The sequence below is a fragment of the Alosa sapidissima genome, chromosome 21 (assembly GCF_018492685.1).
Source record: "Alosa sapidissima isolate fAloSap1 chromosome 21, fAloSap1.pri, whole genome shotgun sequence".
Lineage (NCBI taxonomy): Eukaryota > Metazoa > Chordata > Actinopteri > Clupeiformes > Clupeidae > Alosa > Alosa sapidissima.
This window is the reverse complement of record NC_055977.1, coordinates 14,622,568-14,644,383: the sequence shown is the minus strand read 5'-3', so window position 1 is coordinate 14,644,383 and position 21,816 is coordinate 14,622,568. Positions and strand designations below refer to the sequence as shown.

The window sequence follows — 21,816 nt, the reverse complement described above, 5'->3', positions numbered from 1 at the left end:
ACCGGGCCCAGGCCCAGGGGCCCAAGGGGTCAGGGGGCCCTGAAGCCCATGCCTTTGCATGGAATCATTGCCTCAATATCAGCAAATCAGGATGTAGGCTATGAATCTGATTGAATTTAGTATTGGCCATCCCCAAAATGCACCAGGAATACAGGAAATCACATCAAACAAATTAAAAATGTATACGACAATAAGTGGGAGGCCCTTAATACATCTGGGCCCAGGGGCCCGAAAGTTCATAATCCGCCCATGGGAGGGAGAGAGGGAGAGGGAGAAAGGTAGTAATGGAGGAAAGTAGTGAGATAGAGGGAGAATAAAAGAGAGTGTGAGTGGGAGAGGAGAGCGAGGGGGAAGAGAGTGTTAATAGGAGAAAGAGAGAAAGAGAGTGAGAGAGAGAGAGAGAGAAAAAAAAAGAGCTTGAGAGCAAGATTGGGGGAGAGAGAGAAAGAGAGCACTGCAGCCATGGTAATAGGCAGGGCCATGGCGTGCTTTCTGACTCATCGTGCACAGCCCCAAACGCATGCTTCACACCTCATGTTGTTGTTGTTTTTTTTTTCTCTGGCTTTCTTCTCCCCCTTTTTTTCTTCTCGGCGGTGACCTCATCCGTTGCATCAGGCTTGCTTTCCGTCACCCTGTGGTCAGCCCACGCTGCTCAGAACACCAATGGCATTGTGATGCCCCCACTTTGCATGCTTTATATATTCATCTCCACATGGAAACTGAAATGTAATTTAGGAGCCTCAGAAGGGGCCTGTCTTTGCCTTGGTCACTCCTGTGTCCTCTGAAGGATTCACTTAGGTGTGTGTTGGAGTTGGCATGTGACACGCACTGTCCATAAATGCTCTCATACTGCCAAGGTACATCTATGTGTATTTTTAGCCCATGTGTTGGGTGCCCATGGTGCCCATGGTGCCCACCACAGCATTTCCAGCGGTTTTCTATATCACAAATCAGTGTTTGGTTGTTGAAATTTGTTTTCAAGTGCTTGCACAGACACTTAGCATTCATAGCGCAAGCCCTTTGGAGAATATAAATTTGCATTCAAATCCCCTTCAGCGCTGGTGTAGGAAAATTATGGTGGATGATCAGATTTTAGTGCCTGGAGGATGCTGGCTAAGGATTCCAGTCAATTCTCCCTACAGGACAGTGGGAAATGCAAGGATTCCCAGCTGTGCATAGTTGTCAGTTTGTCCTATGTTTCTGAAATCACCTTTTGACCTTGTTTTTTTATTTTTTATATAGGTCTCCAAAAAAGTTGCTGATCTCATCTTGGAGAAGCAGCCCTCCTATGTTAAGGTAAGTAATCTCTCTGATCCTATATCAACTCTCTCTTTCTCTCTCTCTCTCTCTCTCTCTCTCTCTCTCTCTCTCTCTCTCTCTCTCTCTCTCTCTCTCTTCCACTTACCACACACACACACACACACACACACAGTCCAACACATGGTCACCTGCAAGACCCTGATGGGGCGACACTAAGTGTTCTGCCTCCATTAAATCAGACCATCTCATCAACAGCCTACACCAGCTGGGCTGCCCGTCTGCACCAAAGCATTTGTGTCAGGGTCACATTTACAAAAACGCGTACACATTTCTCCTGTCTCTCTCTCTCTCTCTCTCTCTGTCTCTCTCTCTTATCTAGAAATGCACTGAAGGGATTTTCTGTGTTCTGGTGCTGCTAATCCTGAAGCTCTTTCACACATGTTTTTGTCTCCATGGCAATATGTTCTTACTGTGTTTTCCTACCCAATATAATGGCTGATCACCGCCCCCACTCCACCACATACACACCCGATAACAATGGCTTTTTATAGCTCATTTTAATAAACGCTGTAAATCATTCTCTTTGTATTCATGATGTACACCGTGTCTGATTAGCATGTCGGTAATGGTCTGTTTCCCTACCTATAAGTTTTGACGTTATTTTTTATTTTTTTACTTCAAGCGATCACTTCCTCCATATTTCTTCAGCCTTTTTCCCTGGGATCATCAAAGGGAGTGGAGAAGAAAGGGAGTGGGATGTCTCGGCTCTTTTGCCTGCGGCTACCTTCCCTCAGATCACTAATAGGATCACTTTCAGAATGTTTTCTTCCCCCCCCATCTCTCAGTCGCACACACACTAACACGCGCAACTTAGCCGTCTGTTGTGCGCTAAGCTTTGATCACGGCTACGGTGGGATTCACCACGTTCAGGCTATACGTAAAGCCTCTTGGCGTCGGGGACTCCCGAGTCATGGAGTGGCTCGATTAGCCTTTTCAGAGGTGTCCCATGAGCCAGGGTAAGGTCTGGCGCTTGCGTCAGTCTAAAAATTAGCAACCAGAGTGCAGTGAAGTCGTGCGATTAATTAGGTAGATATATGAGCGGATTTGCTGAGATTAGGTGTGTCAGTGTGTTGACTCGCTTCAAAAAGCTGTCCAGCTCTGATGCCACTCGAAATTCTCTTCAACCTCCTGTCTTATAGAGTGCATGACAAAAAGAGCTTTAGATAACAACCACCTGCCCACCCTCTCTATCTTTCTTTCTCTCTCTCCCTCTCAGATGTTCTCCTCTTCCTCTGATACCATTGATGGGCATTGACCTTACCTGTGGCTTATGCCAAATTTCGGTAATTGTGTATTTGAAAGGAAGACAGATAATGTGAGGAAAAGAGCTAGTGTATTTCCCCTGAAAGGTATCACAGTGCCTTTCAAGCCTCAAGGCAAACTCAAGCCCCAGTGCTGGTCTCCATCTCCACCAGTCTGAAAGCAATCTCAGCCTTGATGAGAGGTAATAATAGTGATTATGTGTGCACCTACGTGCGTTCAGGAACAGTAGACGAAAATAAAACTATGCCATTCCCATTTGTCTCACATGATCATTAGACAGAATTGATTCCACCTCCTCAAGCGAGGTTTTGCCAGCTCATTATCAATCGGCTACTCTGTGCATTGTGAAACATGTCTTTAATAAATGAAGCGATTGACTGGAATGGACAGGAATGAGATGGATCCATCAAAAACAATTGGAGGCGGAGGACCTAGTGCGGCCATCTTGTAGGTGGCCTTTCTTCATCCCTCACGGTATCCAGATACTTATCGGCTTTGAGTTAGAGGGGAGGATGTATAATTGAGTGGCCAAACTTGCCGGTACCTAACTGCCTTTCAGTGAGAGGAGATTGCACACTGGCCCAGCAGGTGAGAGTCCTAATGAATCATGACCAGAGACCCTGTCAGGTAACAATGAAGAGAAATGAAATGGTCTCGGCCCACGGTTTATTTATTTATCTATTTATTTAACTGGCCACAGATGCTCCTGTACTGGGAACGTTTGACTATTAAACTGGCGTTGAAAGGTTCTCATTGTGCCACCTTAACACGCTTGGCCATTACACTTTGGATATTGACCCTGATGGAAGTGGTCGGAAAATTGTTTTTCAATCCATACACACATGCACACACAAATGCTCTTGTGTCCCTTTTCCTTAGAGAGCACCATGTTGGTTAAGTCTCTCCTGGAGAGTTGCATTTTATAGTTTCCCTGACCAATATCCAATGCATAGACAATGTGTCAAAGTCAGGAGGGTAACAGTGAGGTGCATGAATATAAAACACCCAGGGGAACTCCCCAGTGACTATATACCAGAGAGGATGACCTTGACATATGACTTGTGACTCCTTAGAAATGCAAGGGATTTATAGCAGAATACTTTACTTTACTTTAATCAAGCCCATCCACAGCACTGCATCTGGAAGGGATATTAGTTCTTGGGGTTCCAAGTAACCCTTCAAGCTTTCCTAATTTGGAATGGGACTGGAACTTTGGGATACTTGCAATGACAAAGACATGCTGGGGTAATGGAAAAGTAGTGGACTATTAATGAATCGCAGTGGAATGGCATCTTGGGGTGGTTGTCAAGTGCAGGGCACAGTGCCCTCCTGCCCATTTTTTACACTAATGTTTGCCTGACCGGCAGCTAATCTGACTGTGTAAGTTGTAAGGCACATGACCATGCATGGCTTTCTTGAATTTCCCCTAGGGATCAATAAAGTATATCTATCTATGGCTTATGTAAATCCATTTCTTGGCCAACACCGCGCTCTCCCGATTCTTCTCTTGTTTCTTTGTGGGTGCGTAATCCAGGGAACTCATAAAAAATAGCAAATGGTCGCACTCCAAAAATCTTTTTCTTTCTTTTAATCCATTTTAGCACAGGGGTTAATTGACAAACGTTTCGGCCTGATGGCCTTCGTCAGTGTGTTTAAACACACTGACGAAGGCCATCAGGCCGAAACCCTGTGCTAAAATCCATTTTAGCACAGGGGTTAATTGACAAACGTTTCGGCCTGATGGCCTTCGTCAGTGTGACGAAGGCCATCAGGCCGAAACGTTTGTCAATTAACCCCTGTGCTAAAATGGATTAAAAGAAAGAAAAAGATTTTTGGAGTGCGACCATTTGCTATTTTTTATGTAAATCCATAAATGCATCATGGAGGTAATCTATAGCATAAATGCATCATGGAGGTAATCTATAGCTCTGTTCCACGGCCATCCTTTTTTCCTCCAAGTCCCGGACTCACTGAATTCGTTGGCTCTGTGAGACCACAATTCAATTCCTTTTCCTTGGCTTCCCTGTGTCCTAATCTACATCCTGCACTTCTCACTCCCTACTGTGTGCCCACTGCTATGACTCACTGAGGGGCCACGCAAAGGGCGCTTCCAAGGGTACTTGTGGGAGATTCAGGGTGTGCACTGTTTGTTCTGAGGATGCTTTGAAAAACTCAAGGGTTTTGAGAGAGTAAAGCCATGTCAAACAGCCAACGCAGTCCACCCGCGCCCTCCTGTTAACCTCGATTCTCCACGCCGTGATTTAAACTAATTTTTAATGCTCTTGTATTTTTCAGCTGAAATATGTTCTCCTGTCTTGTCCTAATTTTCCTGGCCCGTGGTTGAGTGATCCTCTTACGAACACACGCCAGCATTCTCGTCGGTAGTTTTCATGCATTTCATTTGCATGCATGTCGTTTATGGCCTATTCAAGATGGATTGTGAATAGGTTCACTTTTTCCAAGTCTGGTGTTGCCCTATTCCCAAAAAGACAGTGAGGACTAAAGCTAAGGCATTTGAAAGATCCTCCTTGTTGGCGGAAGATGTTGGGGGAAGAAAGGATCTTTTGTTGCCGTTTTGCTGCCTGTTCACCGTGGCATTGATTTTCTCCACCTCGTATTCGCTCGACAAATAGTGATTTTATCGTGGCACTTTCCTGTTTTCCTCTTTGAGCACTCACTGTTCCTCGTGGCTTAGTGGCTGTGTGTCCTATGACGGGGTCACCCAGCATGCTCTCAGACCCCGGGCTGTGACAGCTGGCTCTTCAAGAGCGCGAGAGAAAGAAAGAAAGAATGAAATAAAGAATAAAAAGGCAAGAACAGAGGAGTGGATGGGTGGATTGGAGAGAAATTTGTCACTCGGGCGATTAGCTCAGTAGCTTGCGAGGTTGCACTTGGGGCATGTTCCATCTCTGCAAGGTGTCAGAGGTTCCCCCAAACGTAAAGAGCTGCCTTTTTTGCTTAAAAGCATCCCCAGCCACTCTCTCTTTTAGAAAGTCAAAAGAGGTGAACAAAATAAGGAGGAATGAATTCACTGGCATGCCATGTTCCAGTTTGTATTGTCGGCAAAAGAAAATGGGTATACGGGTTTACATGGGTCACTGAGAACCAGAGCCCTGTGACAAGATGTACTCTCACTGAACTCGTTAATGACTAGGGTCTCAGGCAAAGGACTCAAACCTCTCTGAAAATTAGAGAAGCAGCTCTGTGCGTGATGAAAGCTTTTTTTTCCTTCTGAAATGAAGAATGATTTGCTCTGAAGGTACTTCACTCCTCACCACACAATGTTCCATTATTTGGTGCATGTGGGGTTCTGCTCGAAAGAATGTGAGAATGCAGTCGCACAGCAGTGTCCAATGTGTGTTTGTGTGTTTGTTTGTTTTATATTCCAGGAGCTGGAGAGAGTGACGTCACTGCAGACCAACCTGCAGCTGGCCGCAGTCATCTGCACCAATGCCAGGAGGTGAGTGAGGGTTTGAGGCAGCGGCACTCTGATCTGTAGGACAGCCCACAGCACCAAGAGTGGAAACACTGGGCCAAACTGTACCAATGTTAAAGTTAAAATTCAGACCTCTCAACGCTGCACTCACATTCTTTCATTCTGGGAGGTGATTCTGAGAGGTAACAGTGTTCTTGGTGAAGGGACGACAGTATAGACTATATATGGACCGAAACACGTAATGTTTTTCTTTTTGAAAATCAAAACTTCTTTTTGATGTTTCAGAGACCAATTTCTTTGTTATTTCTTGTTATAACTAGTGCAGTGGCCATACAAAATTAACCTGCCGGCACACTGCAATCTGGAGTCAGTTGTCATGTTGGAGAGGTCAAGATATGCAAAATGTGTTTTTGTGGCTGCTGGCACACTGCTTCTGAAGTTGTTGGCCATTTTGTTCAAGTCAAGACTTGTTTATTAAATGTTGTGTTTTAATGATAGCTGTAGCATTTCACACCCAAATAGCTTCACAGTTGACACTGCACTCTCTTAAGTCTTCAGAAATACACCCATCCAAGTCTGTCAGACTCTTGAAAAGAACACATTTCTCATATTATAGATAGATATTAGGAGAGAACCTCATAGCATGGTAAAAATGGTCCTGTTACCCGAAGAGCATGCCAAATGCATTGTAATGTCATATATTAGATCTGTAGGGTTGTCAGAATTAATGAAATATGTTCCAATGATTGTGTGCAGATCTAGATAAATGTGTCTTTTTTCAGGACATACATCATCAATCGCTGATGTTCCAGGTGTGACTGAAATTAATCTCTATTGGTTTTGCTGTTGATTGTAGGCAGCTGAGCTTTTCTAAAGAGGGCTTCACTGAGGCCAGTCTCGGACTCCTAGCCAACCAGAGGAGGAGGCAACTGCTGACCGGCTTACTCAAGTCTCTGAGGACCATAAAGACCCTGGTAGGATCCTTCTTCCTGTGCCCCAATTTACTCGGCATGCAGAACTGGACACTGCTGCTAACCGGAGAAAGTCATTAAGGATGATTAAAGAGAAAAAAATCTGAAAGATGATTAAAATTAAAATGATCAAGAAATCATATACATAGATATCTACCCTGAATTGCTTTTTGTAGTGGTGCAATCTATTGTTGTATTCCCCCCTGTTAACCTGGGCATGAGTCAGCTAACTGTATGTTTTGTTTTCCTTTGTTTTTCACAGCAAAGGACGGACGTGAGGCTTAGTGAGATGCTGGAGGTAAGTCCCCACCCCCCAACTCAACAGCTCCATGTCCATAATAGTGGATTTGAGGGCAGGAGGCAACATAGGTCAAACGGCACTTGAGGAAATGTTCTCTCTGCTCTGTGGTAGCGAATGTTAAGAGGAAGCTTGCCTCAGTCTAGCTGGAGGCACGTCCAGTTTCAAAGGCTTTTGGTTGCAGGCAGGTTTGAAAGGGATTCACAAATGCTATTAAAATGTAGGTGTTAAACAAACTGCATGGTGGCTTTTTATAGAGTAGAAACCACCATGACTGGTAGATGTCGGGTTCTACTCTCAAATCCTGTGTTAAGTCTCAGTAGCTCTGACACTTCTCATGTTTTGCCTTTTATGTTTCTCTGTTTCTCTCCTTGCCTCTCCTCTGTTGTTCTTCCTCTCTGTCTCTTCTCTTTCTTTTATGGTGTGTGTAGGAGGAAGATTATCCAGGTGCTATCCAGTTGTGTCTGGAATGTCAAAAGGCGGCCAGCACGTTCAAACACTACAGCTGTATCAGGTATGTTAGAGATGCCGACATGAAGGCCACAGTGCCAGGAGCTGGTATTGACTTTTTAATCCAAAATTGGACTTGGCACTGACAAGAATGGATGAATGGATGGACTTTGTGGAATTAAAATGTCTGTCTCCTGTAAAAAAAAAAAAATCTTGGCCCCAGAGCAGCATTCATAATTGGCCAAGCCTTACTAGTCTAAAGCGCCATTCGCTCTCGATGAATGCGTCTATTATTTGTTTGTATGCGGTGAGTCAGGCTGCTGTATCTGGTTTTTCCTCTCAGATGTTTTCCGAAGGTTGTTGTTGATGAGAAAGAGCACTTGATTGAAGCACCATGTTTTGTGTTAAAGTGGATCATTTTCATACGGCATTGAAACCTGCCCAAACAACCATCTTGTGCTTTCACTGTGACTCACTTTGCAGCCCCGAAAGAGAGGAGAGTGAAGTGCACTTTGTCTTTTCAATAATCCATCGTGCTTATACACCTTTGAGTCTGGACTTTGCTCTTCAGTCTAAAGCATTTTATGGAGTTGATATGCACTGGCCAGGTCCTTGAAGACATAGACTTGCTTATAAGCCATGACACATTTTTTTTAAATTCAGCGATGCTTTAATAGGACTAAATGTAGGATGATGAAGGATGACACACACACACACACACACACACACACACACACACACACACACACACACACACACAGTATGTGTTTTTTTAGGCCCCTTACCATTTCATAAGATGTACCACTTAATGTTTTTATCAAGGCATGATTCAGCTACTCAAGTGCTCTTGATGACTTTTCAAGGTGGCTACTGTAGTCTATTTGTGTGCAAAATGCTACATGCCAAACATCTGAGATCTTAAGCAGGTACCTTTGTCATTGTACCTTTGTAGGATTTGTCATGTATTATCACAGTTTAATAAATATGACACTAAACGACCCTTGAATGACATTGAATGTGCAATGTTATGTAAGGAGTTCAAATACATCCGCAGAGACCACATGCAAAGGAATAAGAACTCTTTATTCAAGGTGGTTGGTCATTCATAACCATTATGATGGCCACAGCTTTTCTGATGGTATTTGACTGGACAGGTGGCTCTGAAAGATCATAATCTCTCTTTCTCTCTCACACACACACACACACACACACACACACACACACACACACACACACACACACACACACACACACACACTTGCACACAGCCAGTGGAGTCCTTCCCATTTTCTACTTCAACTCATTTAAATCCTTTCCATTCTGAGAGGGTTACAACTGTGCATCAAACTGTGCAGACTTGATGAATGTGCCTTTAGACTTTGCTTTAAGCACATTTTCTTTTCTTGAGCGCCCGCCGAAGTGGGGAGGCACTCTGTCCCTGTAAGCCGCCTGGAGTCTGGAAGGAAGCCCCAAAGGATTTGGAGAGTCTCTCTCCAAAGTTTTGCATCATAGGCGAAGAGCTCAGACACATTGTCTCAGGGGGAAAAAAAATCTCTTTCGAGTGTCTCTTCCGTCAAACCAGAAATCTCATGGAAGCGCCAGCCTGCAGACATCTCCTGCATCCTCTGACCCTCCAGAGTGGGTAGAGTCAGAAGGTTTACCAAGGAACACTGTCCTTTTGATTCTCTGTGCTTTTGAAGAGCAGAGAGCAGAGATAGTCACCGTGGTTTCTCAACCCCGAAACAGGTATGTAGTGTGTACCGCTTCCATCTGCTAATGTCTCTTTTCACTCCATCAACTTGAGGTGTGAGATGGCGGTCACGCTCTCGTGGGTGGTAGGGGGTTGACGTGGTGGTGCTGGTTGGTAGGGGGTTGACGGGAGGTTGAAAGCAAGGGATGGTGAAGTGGGGAGAGAAAGGAGAAGAGGAAAAAAGGACCAGAGGTAAAGGAGAGAAGGAGGTGTGTGCAGGAAGTGGAAGACAGTGAGCCTTTGGTGGATTCGAACAGCAGGACTCTGACATTCACCGTCTGGCAGGATGACGTTGTTGGCTTTTTTTTTTTTTTTTTTTGCCAATCGAACTCCCTCTGCTGCCAGGCCCATTGTTTCTGGAACAATCACCCCCTCCTAAAAAGAAAAACAAAATGCAGCGAAACGTGTTTCCAGGTTTTGGAATCTGGGCTAGAGACGCGTGCCTTCTGGTTTACTGGTTTACTACATCTATGCCTCTACAACTGTGTACTGTCTTTCGCCTGTGTTGTTGATTCCGTGAAGTGTAGTTAGAGGCTCCCTTGGGCGATGACTCAGGAGAGGCACTGCTCGGTGTTCAGATTTGATTCATGCAGTAGAAAAAAAACTAAAAAAAAAAAAAAAGAATCCAGCAGTTATTGGCTCCATCTGACCCTCCCCACCCACCGCCACCATTTCTACCCACTTCAAAAAAGTCCCACTTCTGAAGCTTACCCTGCTGTTTTCCCTGGTGGGGCACAGTCATAATGAGGCCAGGCGTGAGCTGGTTTATGGGCCGGCTGCCAGGCCACGAGTTCAGGGGAGCCAAGCTGCTGTTGTTGGCTGCCTGGTTCCTCCCTTACCTGCTTTACATTTCTCCCGTGGCCCTTCAATTTCTCTTCCTCTAACCGGGAGGAGGGGTGGAGATGGTGGCTCCATGTTAAATAGGCTGTTAGATTGGATTCTCTCGTTGAATAAGGCTAATGATGCTCTAATGTGCCACTACCCTCAGGGCATGGACCAGCGGCTAGGTTCTCTTAAAAATTGCCTGAATTAACGCACGTTCCAGGCAGGGCATAGAGATGAATTGAATGGTACAGCTTGCTTGTGGCACCAGGGTATTCAGACCCAGGTAAGTACAGTGGTTGGCACACAGGACTCAACTGACCATGCAAAGTTCATGTGCCCTGTGGTGAGCAGTCTTTAGTTATTAACATTGTGATTTTACTTTGGTATAGATGTGGTGGCTTTCTAACTGCCTGAATAAAACAGTTCACACGCAACTCACAGAAAAGCACATAGAGCTAAATTTCAGTGTGTACTGTGAGTACTGCTTTCTCAATCTCAATGTGTCATTGGGCTAAAAACACAGTAAAACAATGGCATTTCATTTTGGCTGCCAATTCCTGTCCTTGCAACTGTAAATAAAGGCTTAAGTACCTCTGTAAACAGATGTGGAACGTTGGACCTGGCAGTGGCGCGTCTCAGAGTTGGCAGTCGCAATAGATGAGCTGTCGCTAGGCGTGAGCCCGCAACGGGCTAAAACATCTGTTGTTTCGCACTGCATGGCCAAATGAGCATGACTGTTCTGTTTGTCAGAGTTTGTTTCGCATTTTATTTCACAATAAATGCGAACTGTAAACTAACCAAAGGTGCCTACCGCAAGGTGTATCGCGCTCGTACAATACTGTACAAGCCAGTGCTTTTTTTTCTCCACAAATGTGTAATGATTGCATACAGTAATGTATTCTCAAAGTAAACACACACCTGCTGTGTTTATTTTCTTGTTTTTAACAGTGTAGTCAGAACACTAAAGCTAATACTGTTGAGCATACTGAATGATGTATGCAGGATTGCATACAGGACATAGCATAGCATTGATATTGCAATCATCTAAACAGTTTATCAGTTGAACATGAAATGGAATTTATTGTAATTATCCCATGTTTTGGTGATCATGTTGACACCCTTATATCAAAGAGCAGACACAGACTAGTCATTATAATCAACTAAATGTGATAAGAGTTTTGTTATGCATTTAGTTGTGAATTATATTTATTTGATGGCCAACCATCTGCCAACATCCTACCATAGAAGGATAAAAACAATGACAGAGAACTCATAGAATCACAGAGACTCACAAAGAATTACAGCTACCATTTCCTTAGGATCCCATTTGTGATCTGCCATCACAGCACTGTTAACTGAAGCCTAATCTGGGAGCCCAGAAGCTCGCATCATGCTGAACGAACAACTGAAGCCAGCACCTATCGCCTTGGCCTTCTCTGGACTTGACTTGCCATAGGAAAACTTCTGTTCTCCACTGCACCCGTGCTTTTCCGTGTGAGCTTTTGGACACGCAGATAAAACCACCTTTTGCATATCTAGGGTTTCTTTTCCCTTTTTTATGTAATTGCCTTTCCCTCTTTCCCTTTTTTATGTAATTGCCTTTCCCTCTGCCCATTTATGCCTAATCCGCCTGTCGTAAGGGAAGCCGTTTATCTCTCCCTGCTAATCTCTGGCTGTAATGGAGCCTTCAATTACACGCCCGTTCAGGACGTGGCTGCAGTTAATTACTCTCTGACCTCACCGAGAAGAATTGGCTGGACCGAAGGATTTACCGGCTGACTCACCTGTACACATTTATTAGCCACACACCTGCATCATAGCCCCCCTCATAGACCGACATTGCTTGAATACTACAAAATGGCTGTCGACCTCAGAATGGATCTAGGTCTGACTTGGCACAGATGTGTTTCCATGTTTGGGTGTCGTTTAGGTGTGTTAAGCCTTAATGAAACAAACATATTCATTCAGTTAGTTGATTTGGGGTAAGGTTTCTACCTCCCCTGTCCATTGAAGCTAATCTTTTTTTTAGGGCTGTCAAAATAACTGATTAATTTCGATGAATTAATTTGAGAAAAAATAACTGATTAAAAAAAATTAGTGCAGATTAATCGATTCTGTATGACCTTTGACCCCAAGTTCTAGTCAGTAAAAATTAGACTGTAAAATAAAGGAGAGAGAAGAAAATGTGCTGCCTGGATCATTGATTGGAACAATTACTTTTAAAAAAAAAATGGCCTGATGGTGTTGATAAAAATAAAGTGTTGAAAATAAAGTCCTCTATAATGTCTGCAGCAAGGAATGTGCTCTATATACATTAATGCAAAGAAATAGGTGTTGACATTGAGGGGAGTGTTAATTTATTTTCATTGTGTCCCCTAGGTCATATCTGTGGCCTAAAATGCCTTGTATGTGAAAAAAAAAAAACTTCTTCCCGAAGCACTTTTGAATTTATTTCCTCGGCATATTAGGTCATATCATAGATTATTATGGCAATTATTTGAAGAGTGAAAATAATAATAAAAGAGTTTTTGAAGTCAATGTCACAAATGCTGATTATTCAATGATTCATTTGAATTTAAATATTTAAAATACTTTCACAGCAAAAATTATATATGCAATTAATTTAGATTAATTAATCACAGAGTATGTAATTAATTAGATTAATTATTTTAATCAATTGACAGCCCTACTTTTTTTTAACTTCAGAGTGCTAATTTTGTTCCACTGGAATTAGAAATATTAACTGAAATATAAACGATCCATGGAGGAACCTTCCCAAAAGTCGTAATCAGCTGTTTAGAGTCTAGCAAATATAGTTAGCTGCAGCAGATGTAACATTTGCATCAGTGTCTGGGGGCAGCCGTGGCCTACTGGTTAGCGCTTCGGACTTGTAACCGGAGGACCCCGACCAGTAGGCACGGCTGAAGTGCCCTTGAGCAAGGCACCTAACCCCTCACTGCTCCCCGAGCGCCGCTGTTGTTGCAGGCAGCTCACTGCGCTGGGATTAGTGGGTGCTTCACCTCACTGTGTACACTGTGTGCTGAGTGTGTTTCACTAATTCACAGATTGGGATAAATGCAGAGACCAAATTTCCCTCACGGGATCAAAAGAGTATATATACTTATACTTATACTGTGTGTTCACAAGCTACTGTGCCTCTTCACTCTGTCAGCAGCCTACATGGTTCTAATCTAATGTAAATTCATGTTCTAATCTAATGTAACAGACTCTCTGTAGAGGTGGGTTGAAAGGGAGAGGGGGGCAAAGAAGTTTTTTCTCTTTTTCCTCCATTGGGAGTTGGGTTTGTCACTGAGGTGATGCAAAACGAAAAAAAAGAGGCTTCCACTGGTTGCATCCTCTCTCTCTCTCTCTCTCTCTCTCTCTCTCTCTCTGTCTCTTCCACCTCGTCATTGCCGGGAGTGCCATGGAAACAACAGTGTCACGTTCGGTTATGATTAATTTTCCATTTCTTCCGTGGCCTTCCTGGGACGTGGGGTGGGATGGGTGGGTGTAGCAGAAACTCATTAAAACGTGATTACAAGATGCCTCATAGAGCATGTGTGGGGGAGCCCCGAGCAGTCACGACGGAGGCGCACGGCACGGGAATGCTGAAGCCACTTCGCTCGGCATCGTGGGAAATCCTGCCGGAGTGTTTTTTTGTGCGTGGTGCATGCTGTTTGTGTTGTGCAACGCTCCAGGGTTGAGTTGGGGCTCCTCCTTTTCCGTCCCCCAAAGACTCCACTGCGCCATGCAAGTCTCTTCTACAGGGCTGCAGGACTCGCGCCATGGTGTGATGATACCTCTGTTATCTGTTACCTTTTGGAACAGTAGTCTTATTCACGGAAAGGTCAAACATCCCTCCTCAGTTGTGTAACAGTGGCTTGGTTCTCAGCTCAGCTCATCTCCTCCTCTCCCACTCCCCACTGCTCTCTAGCTTTTTACATGCTGTTCCCTGTTGCACAGACCAGCCACATTAACACTGGTAATTGAAAGGAAGCACCTAGGGTTTGCTTCAAGTATCTATCTCTCTCTCTCTCTCCTTTTTTTCTCTGCTAAGCGTCATGGGCTTCTTATAATGGAGATTTGATGCATTCTGTGTGATCCTCAGACAGGGTCAGGGCGGCTGGCTTGCTCCCTCTTGTCAGAAAGAAGCTGTGTTTGGGGGGGAGAAAAAGAAAAAAACAAAAATTAAGGGGAAAAAAAGTAACCAAAAAATATAAACCCTCTCAGTTCTATGTGTATGAAAGAGACTCTTAGCATCTGCACCCAGCTGTTCTGCCTAAGGCATGGCCTTCCTTTACCCTCATGGCCAGCGTTCTATTATGGACCCATGTGCTGGCAGGAACAACATTGGTCCCAAAGGCAAACCTTGTCCCTGGACAATGGACCATTTCAGTGTCCTCTAGAATCCTCTAGAATCCTCTAGAATCCCCTCGAATCCTCTAGAGTCCCCTCGAATCGCTACCTTGCGCAACTGAGCACGTCGATGGAGAGTTGTTGTACATGGTAAATGTAAGCTTGGCTCCAGCTCTGCTGTGTGGTGGTACTCAGAAGAGAGATGTCACTTGCTGTAGGGGGTGCAGAGAAACAGTGGCTCTCCCTGTGCTACAGGTGGCCCTATTCATTGGTGGAGAAAGGCTGTGTTTGTGTGTGTGTGTGTGTGTGTGGTGTGTGTGTGTGTGCAAGCCGCTGGGCTTAATGGAGTGGAGCGAATAGTTGGGTTGCTTTGTACACAGACGTACAATAGCTGCTATCTGTCTCTCTCTCTCTCTCTCTCTCTCTCTCTCTCTCTCTCTCTCTCTGTGTCTGCGTCTCTGCTTGGTTGGGTTTGTCCCACAGTTAAAAAGGTAATCTGATTGCTCAGAATTTTACAGTTTTTCAGTTCCAGCATCCATGTGCATGAATGTTACAATATCTCTTCTCTTTCTCTGCAGTGAGTTGAATTCAAAGCTTCAGGACACGCTGGAGCAGATAGAGGTATGTTGAATTTACTCCACACACACACACACACACACACACACACAAGCGCACACGCACACACACACACACACACACACAAACGCCCATTTCCCAAAATACTACATTTCAGGTGGTGTGTATGAAACCACTCTGTCTTGGGTTTCTTCAGAATATTAATAAAATTTAGCATGCTCTTGAAGCGTTCATGATAATAAGGGGAATAATTTAATAGTTAGACCGCCAACACACACACACACACACACGCACACGCACACACACACGCACACACACACGCACACACACACGCCTACGCCTCTCACTCCCTCCTGCCATATCTGTCTGTGAGCCATGCCAGCCAGTGTTCTCTGGCCAGGAGTGGGTCCCATGCTTTGGGCTTCTCATGGTTTATCAGCTAGCATTGAGCCCTAAGTGTGTGGAGAGATATCCTTCTCCACACACACACACTCACAATCTCTCTTACACACACACACACACACACACACACACTTACACACAGCCAGTGGAGTCCTTCCCATTTTCTACTTCAACTCATTCAAATCCTTTCCGTTGTGGGTCGAGTGCCAGCATGTCCAGTGAATCACAATCAGTTTGTACTTTAATCCAAAAGAATCCAAAATGTGGACATGTGACAGTCATGGTGTTAATAATGATATAATGCCGTTGTCTGCTAGGTTTGTCTGGAGAACCTAAGTACTGCACAGCCTACGGACAGCCTGTTTTTTTTATCCGTCAGCCATGTGTACCGGTGATAGAGTGGTTGCATGGAGGCCTTTGCTCAGTGCCCGGCAGATGGGCTGCCAGTGGCCAGTGTCCTGTTGAGCCTCTTGAGATCTCACTGGCTCTCTACATCATGTTTACTTACGACCTTCCACTCTCTCTCTCTCTCTCTCTCTCTCTCTCTCTCTCTCTCTCTCTCTCTCTCCTCTCTCTCTCTCTCTCTCTCTCTCTCTCTCTCTCTCTCTCTCTTCTGTCTTTCCGTCTTTCTCTCTCAAATCAAATCAAATCAAATGGTGCTTTATTGGCATGAATGAATAAAGTCATTGTTACCACAGCTTCAGGTATAACATGTTAATAATCAACTTTACATTAATATTGGTATGAAGATAAAATTAAATAATGAAAGGAAAAAAAAGATAAATGTTAATGCTACTAAAGGGACATTAATTGTTTCATCAATAGTGCTATACTGTAGAAAAAAAAATGGAAAAAAGAAAAATATCTTTCTTTTTATCTTCTCTCTCTTCTCTCTAGCGTTATACGTAGCGTTATCAGCGTCATGGACACACCGCAGATTGCGAACGCTGTCAGACCCAAGTTTCTGTCATATTTATCAAACCTTCAATCCTTAGTGTAAACTGCGCCTTTCTCTGCCTTTCTCCGCCCATAAACGCAATTTACGAACGTCCACAACTGAATGGCAGCACCTACATACAAGCGCAGTTGAATGAAGTTAACTGATGACAACATTAAAAAGAATCAAACGTTTAGCGATCATGACATAATACCATACATGATCAGATGTCAACAAGCAGGAAGATAATGAAGATCAGTAGTTTTACTCAAACTACTTGTGCACGTAGGCTATGGAAAATTGGTCAAATCTAGCAAGTAGGAAAGTTTAAGTGAATGACGTGAAAGTAAGACATTAGAAAGGCCAATGAAAGTTAAGGTTGCTTTTACAAATACTTACAAAACTGGTGTTCTAAATAGGGATTCTGTTGTCTTTAAAAGGTTCTCTTACTGATCCATTGAACTGCAATTTGGAATAACACCTGCTTTTACAAGGCGGAAGTATTTAGGCGCAGAATAGACGTGCGCTTTCAGGAGCAGTCTTTGTACATACCACGGAATACATAATTAGGCGCTCTTTACTCTTCCCCTCCCATCTCTTTACGCTAAACTCCCACTTTCCTCTGGATCCTCCCATGAATGCATATGTATGACACGAAAAACGCAATGTGCCCTATTCAGCTCCCGCGACAGGCAGTTTGCGCTCTGACATCTTTGCGGCCTGTTTGTGCATACCTAGCAATGATTTTACACGCACGTTGCGAAACGAATACGCCTGAAGTTGGCGCAAAAGCGTTAGTACATCTGGCCCTCTGTCTTTCTTTTGGCTCTCGCTCTCCATCTTTTCTGCTTGTTCATCAAGATCATCACCACAACAAAGCCACTGATTACCTGAAACTATGAAATAAAAGAGTCCTATGCTGTCATCAGTGCAACTGAACAGTATTTTGTATTGAATATCTGGTGTAAGATCACTATGCGGTAAGATAATGCATACATTAAGATCACTATGCGGTAAGATAATGCATACATTTTAGTGTCTTTAGAGGATATTACGAGATGGGTTCAAAACCTTGACGGAAGTTCTAGTATAGATGCTGGAATGCAGGATCCATTAAAAAGCTGTTGCACACTTTCACCTTGACAGTGGCAGCCCTCCCCTGCCTCGGCGTGTAGAGCTGCTAAGCCATGAAGCTAGCCAGGCCTGACGTGTGACAACAGCGCCTAATTAGTCACTTACAAATCCCTCTGCAAAACCCTAGCCTTATCCACACACACACACACACACAAAGCTTCCCCTTCCTTGACTGACACTTTTAATCTCCCTCTACAGGAGCAGCTGGATGTGGCCCTGTCCAAGACCTGCAAGCACTTTGACGTCTCGCACTACACCAAAGTCCAGCTGGCCTACACTCTCCTGGGCAAAACGCAGGTGGGTGACTCACTGGCAGCCACATTCACCGCCACGGTCACGGCGTTGTCAACGACTACGTCACAGACAAAAAAGGGCCATTGCATTTCAGCAGTCCACCCCCCCCCCCCCCCCCCCCCAGCTCCACCATGTTAACCTGTCCACCCCTTTATTCCTCTCACACATCTTCCATTCCTGTCACTCCCGTTCTCCTTCCTGCACTGTTTTGTCTTGTCTTCACGGGGCTTGGTGGGGATGAGTCATCCGTGTGCTAATGTGGTCCGCTCAGTAAGAATGTCTTTGTGTGTGTGTGTGTGTGTGTGTGTGTGTGTGTGTGTGTGTTTTTCCTTCTTTTCCCCCTTTAAAAATCACAAAAAGCAAAGCTGTAATTTGAAAGCAGAGACTCGGGCAAAGCCGCCTCAGTGGCCTGCTCTCAGACTGAACCTCGCTGCCTCGGCACGTCAGGGATAGTAGAGAGTTGCCGTTTCGCCCGAAATTGTTTTTTGGTGTATTGATCCTGCCGGATCAGTGTCAAACCTTTGGGAATTGTCTTTTATTTTTCTTTATTATGATGCTCCCCAAAGCATTGTGAAAACAGAAAAAGGAGGAGAGAGCAAAAGTTGGTGTCTCTCGATGCAGCAATCGAGCAGTCTGTTGTCTCTCGTCGTGTTTTCTTAAACTTCACCTTCAGACATCTTTAACTCCCACATCCCACTAGTCGTTTGTCTCTTCAGGCCTTTTTACACCAGCAGATAAATGAACGCTATCTGAGTATTGCACAAACTGCAATTTGTTTGTGTTTGTATGTGTGTGTTTGAGAGAGAGAGGGATAATGGATGTATGCATGTGAATGAGTTTGTCTATGCCTGGGAGATAATTGGTCTGAATGTAAGAAAGATATTGTGTGTGCGTGTTAGTGTGTTCATACAATTGATTGAGTATCCAGGGTTGCTCACAGAAAATAGTTTAGAGAGGATAAAGCTCTTTCCAATTTATTAATTATAAACACATTTATGAACGTAAGTTTAATAACTGAATATCATAACACAAGTTGAATAATTCCTCTCCCGGTGTAGACTTCATAACACTGCCCTGGTAGCAGCAGCAGTTAAATAATGAATTGGCACCTCATCTCACATTTGAAATGCCAACAAGTTGTAATGTAATTTATAGTCGCCATGAACTATCCATGCAATTTAATAATGGCAACTATTTTAAACATTACACAATTCTACAGCACGTTCTAGCCTATATCTATTGCAGGAGGATTCATTTAGCATTTAAGCCAGAGGTTGTGCTGATGGCCGCCATGATTTGTGGATTCTTATTTCAACTGGAGCTGGAGCAATTGCAGTATTTTGCAGTATTTTGATCCAGACTGTGTTTGACACACACCACTGCTAATTAGATTTCACGTGTCCCCAAACAGGAAGAGAAGAGTTTAAACACCCAACCTTTGCTCTTCCGTCTCTTTCTTGTGTTGAATTAGAGTGGGGCGTTTTCCCTTGTTACTGCACATAAATAGGCATCAGGTAACCTGCTGAATAACAGGACGCAGTAACTTTTTATTCCAGCAGTGGTATTATTTGTTCTGTGTTTATTTGTGCTTAAATGAACAGCCTGTTGTTTCTTTCAGCAACACCCGACCAGTCCCATACACAGACTACTGTATACACATATGGTCCAGTAGAATCCCACTCTGTTACCTATGGCTACTGGGCCACTCTGTCAAAGCCACAGGGGTTAATCTGTTTTACGGAATAGCACATTCTAGACGTTGACTGCAGAGGGGAGAGTGTCCCTCCACCATGCTGTTAAAGTGTGTTTGTGTATCTTTGCATGGGTTTATGCTTGTGTTTGTGTGTGTGTGTGTGTGTGTGTGTGTGTGTGTCTGTGTGTGTGTGTGTGTGTCTGTGTGTGTGTGTTAGAGACCGACCGATTTGGGTTTTTCTAAAGCCGATGCCGATACCGATTTTTAGCGGTCGGAGTCAGCCAATGGCCGATGTGACCTGACGATTTTTTGGGCCGGTTTTTAGGGCCGATATGCTATCGTATTATCCTTAATTGGCATGCTAAAAACACTTGTAAACACTTGTAAACTTCACACGATTTATTGAAAATTGAACATTAAAAAATAAATACCAACTCTGAGTCTTAAATATTCAATATATAATCAACATAAAAATAAATATGAAATAAAAATATATTAGTGCTGCAAACACACTAGTAACAAAGGGCATACTAGCAACATAAAAAATAATGTAAACAAGTTTCAAGTTTAACTATTTCACAGTTTCACAGGCATGTTTTATGCTTCTCAATACTGCCAGTTCAAGAAACGGAGGTTGTCGTGACAACTTCAGATAGTTACTTCAAAACGGCAAAATACATGTTCAGGTTATACAGTTTCACTGTGGAACTTCCATGCCTTACCACAGACCTAGATTTCAACAATATAAAACTCCGTCTCCCAGCATGCTGTGCAGGAAACTGGAAATAGGAGCTAGAGAACATTTGTTTGATACTTCTCAAATTCGCAATCAAATCAAACATGTATACATCACAGGATGACAATGTTTTAAAACGTTCACTTGTTATTTGTGCATCCTCTTTTTGTTAACATTTCACTTAGATTGTCCGTTACTTAAGTTTAGATCGTAACATAGCAGTCACCAGTGTTGAGGGCGGGGGCTTGCATAGTCGGCGCATTCCCAACGCACTCGTAGCCACAACGCTAAGCAACTTTCATTTCTTCTTCAACTCCGATGCAGTTGAAAACGAATGGACATGGGATGACAGTGTTATAAAGCGTTCACATGTTAGATTTGCGTCCTCTTTTTGTTAAATTTTCACTTACATTGTCCGTTACTATAGTTTAGATCGAAACATCACGCTGGTCACCAGGGGTGTGTTTCTCGAAAGTGTCGTTGCTAACTAAGTTAGCAACTTAGTTGGTTGCAATGCAATTTCCCATAGGCAACCTACTAAGTTGCTAACTGGTTAGCAACAATGCTTTCGTGAAACGGGGTCCAGCATTGAGGGGTCTTGCCGGCGCATTCCCAACGCACTTTCGGTAAATGAAGCAACATCACAGATTACAACCATAAGAGAAATCATAAGAGAAAATATACGACTTTGGGACACTGGAATGTAAAAATTGATACCTGTAGACCTTCTTGCTCCTTCTTGAAACCAAAGATTTTCTTAGTTCTAAATAGACTGTATCTTTTAAAACCTCGCGCTGTGTTCCAAGTAGCTGCCCGCAGATGTGCCTGACTTAAAATCGGTGCGACCAAATAAGAAAATCGGCCGATGCTGATTGATTAAAAAATAGCAAAAATCGGCCGATTAAATCGGCTGGCCGATCGATCGGTCGGTCTCTAGTGTGTGTGTCTGTGTGTGTGCGCGCACTTGTGAGGTCTGAGCTGCCGGGTGATCGGTAGCCTGTGTCCTCTCCTCCAGTGGAGCTAGCGCTGGACCTGATGGCGTTGACTCTCCACTGAGCTACAAGACGCCCTCTCAGCTACTCGCCACACTACTCTGACTCTCCCCACCCACACCAACACCACCCGCAGCCACACTACTGTACACTCTCCCCACCCACCCACTCCACACCACCCACACCACTCTACACTTATAACTCCCCCCATCCACCCCACACCACCCACACCCACAGCCTTGCTCACAGCTCATTCATGCAGAGCTTTAGTGCAGCTCAGTCCCACCTAGCTCTGTCCCACATGTATGTCCCATTCTGCTCAATATTCTATGACCCCCTATGGCAGTCTCTGAGCCTCATGGAGCCCCTAACAAGGAATGAGA

The 21,816-nt window shown here is 44.0% G+C and overlaps 1 protein-coding gene across 2 annotated transcripts in view; it reads left to right on the top strand.

Annotated features, from left to right (window-relative positions):
* Positions 1 to 21,816, top strand: part of vps50 (VPS50 EARP/GARPII complex subunit) — a 136,744-nt gene that overhangs the window by 16,516 nt on the left and 98,412 nt on the right. For both annotated transcript variants that reach the window (XM_042075866.1, XM_042075868.1), the window contains exons 5-11: positions 1,243 to 1,296; positions 5,973 to 6,043; positions 6,876 to 6,993; positions 7,253 to 7,288; positions 7,720 to 7,802; positions 15,248 to 15,290; positions 17,917 to 18,015. In XM_042075866.1, the coding sequence (XP_041931800.1) occupies positions 1,243 to 1,296; positions 5,973 to 6,043; positions 6,876 to 6,993; positions 7,253 to 7,288; positions 7,720 to 7,802; positions 15,248 to 15,290; positions 17,917 to 18,015 (504 nt within the window). The remainder of the gene's footprint in view (positions 1 to 1,242; positions 1,297 to 5,972; positions 6,044 to 6,875; positions 6,994 to 7,252; positions 7,289 to 7,719; positions 7,803 to 15,247; positions 15,291 to 17,916; positions 18,016 to 21,816) is intronic.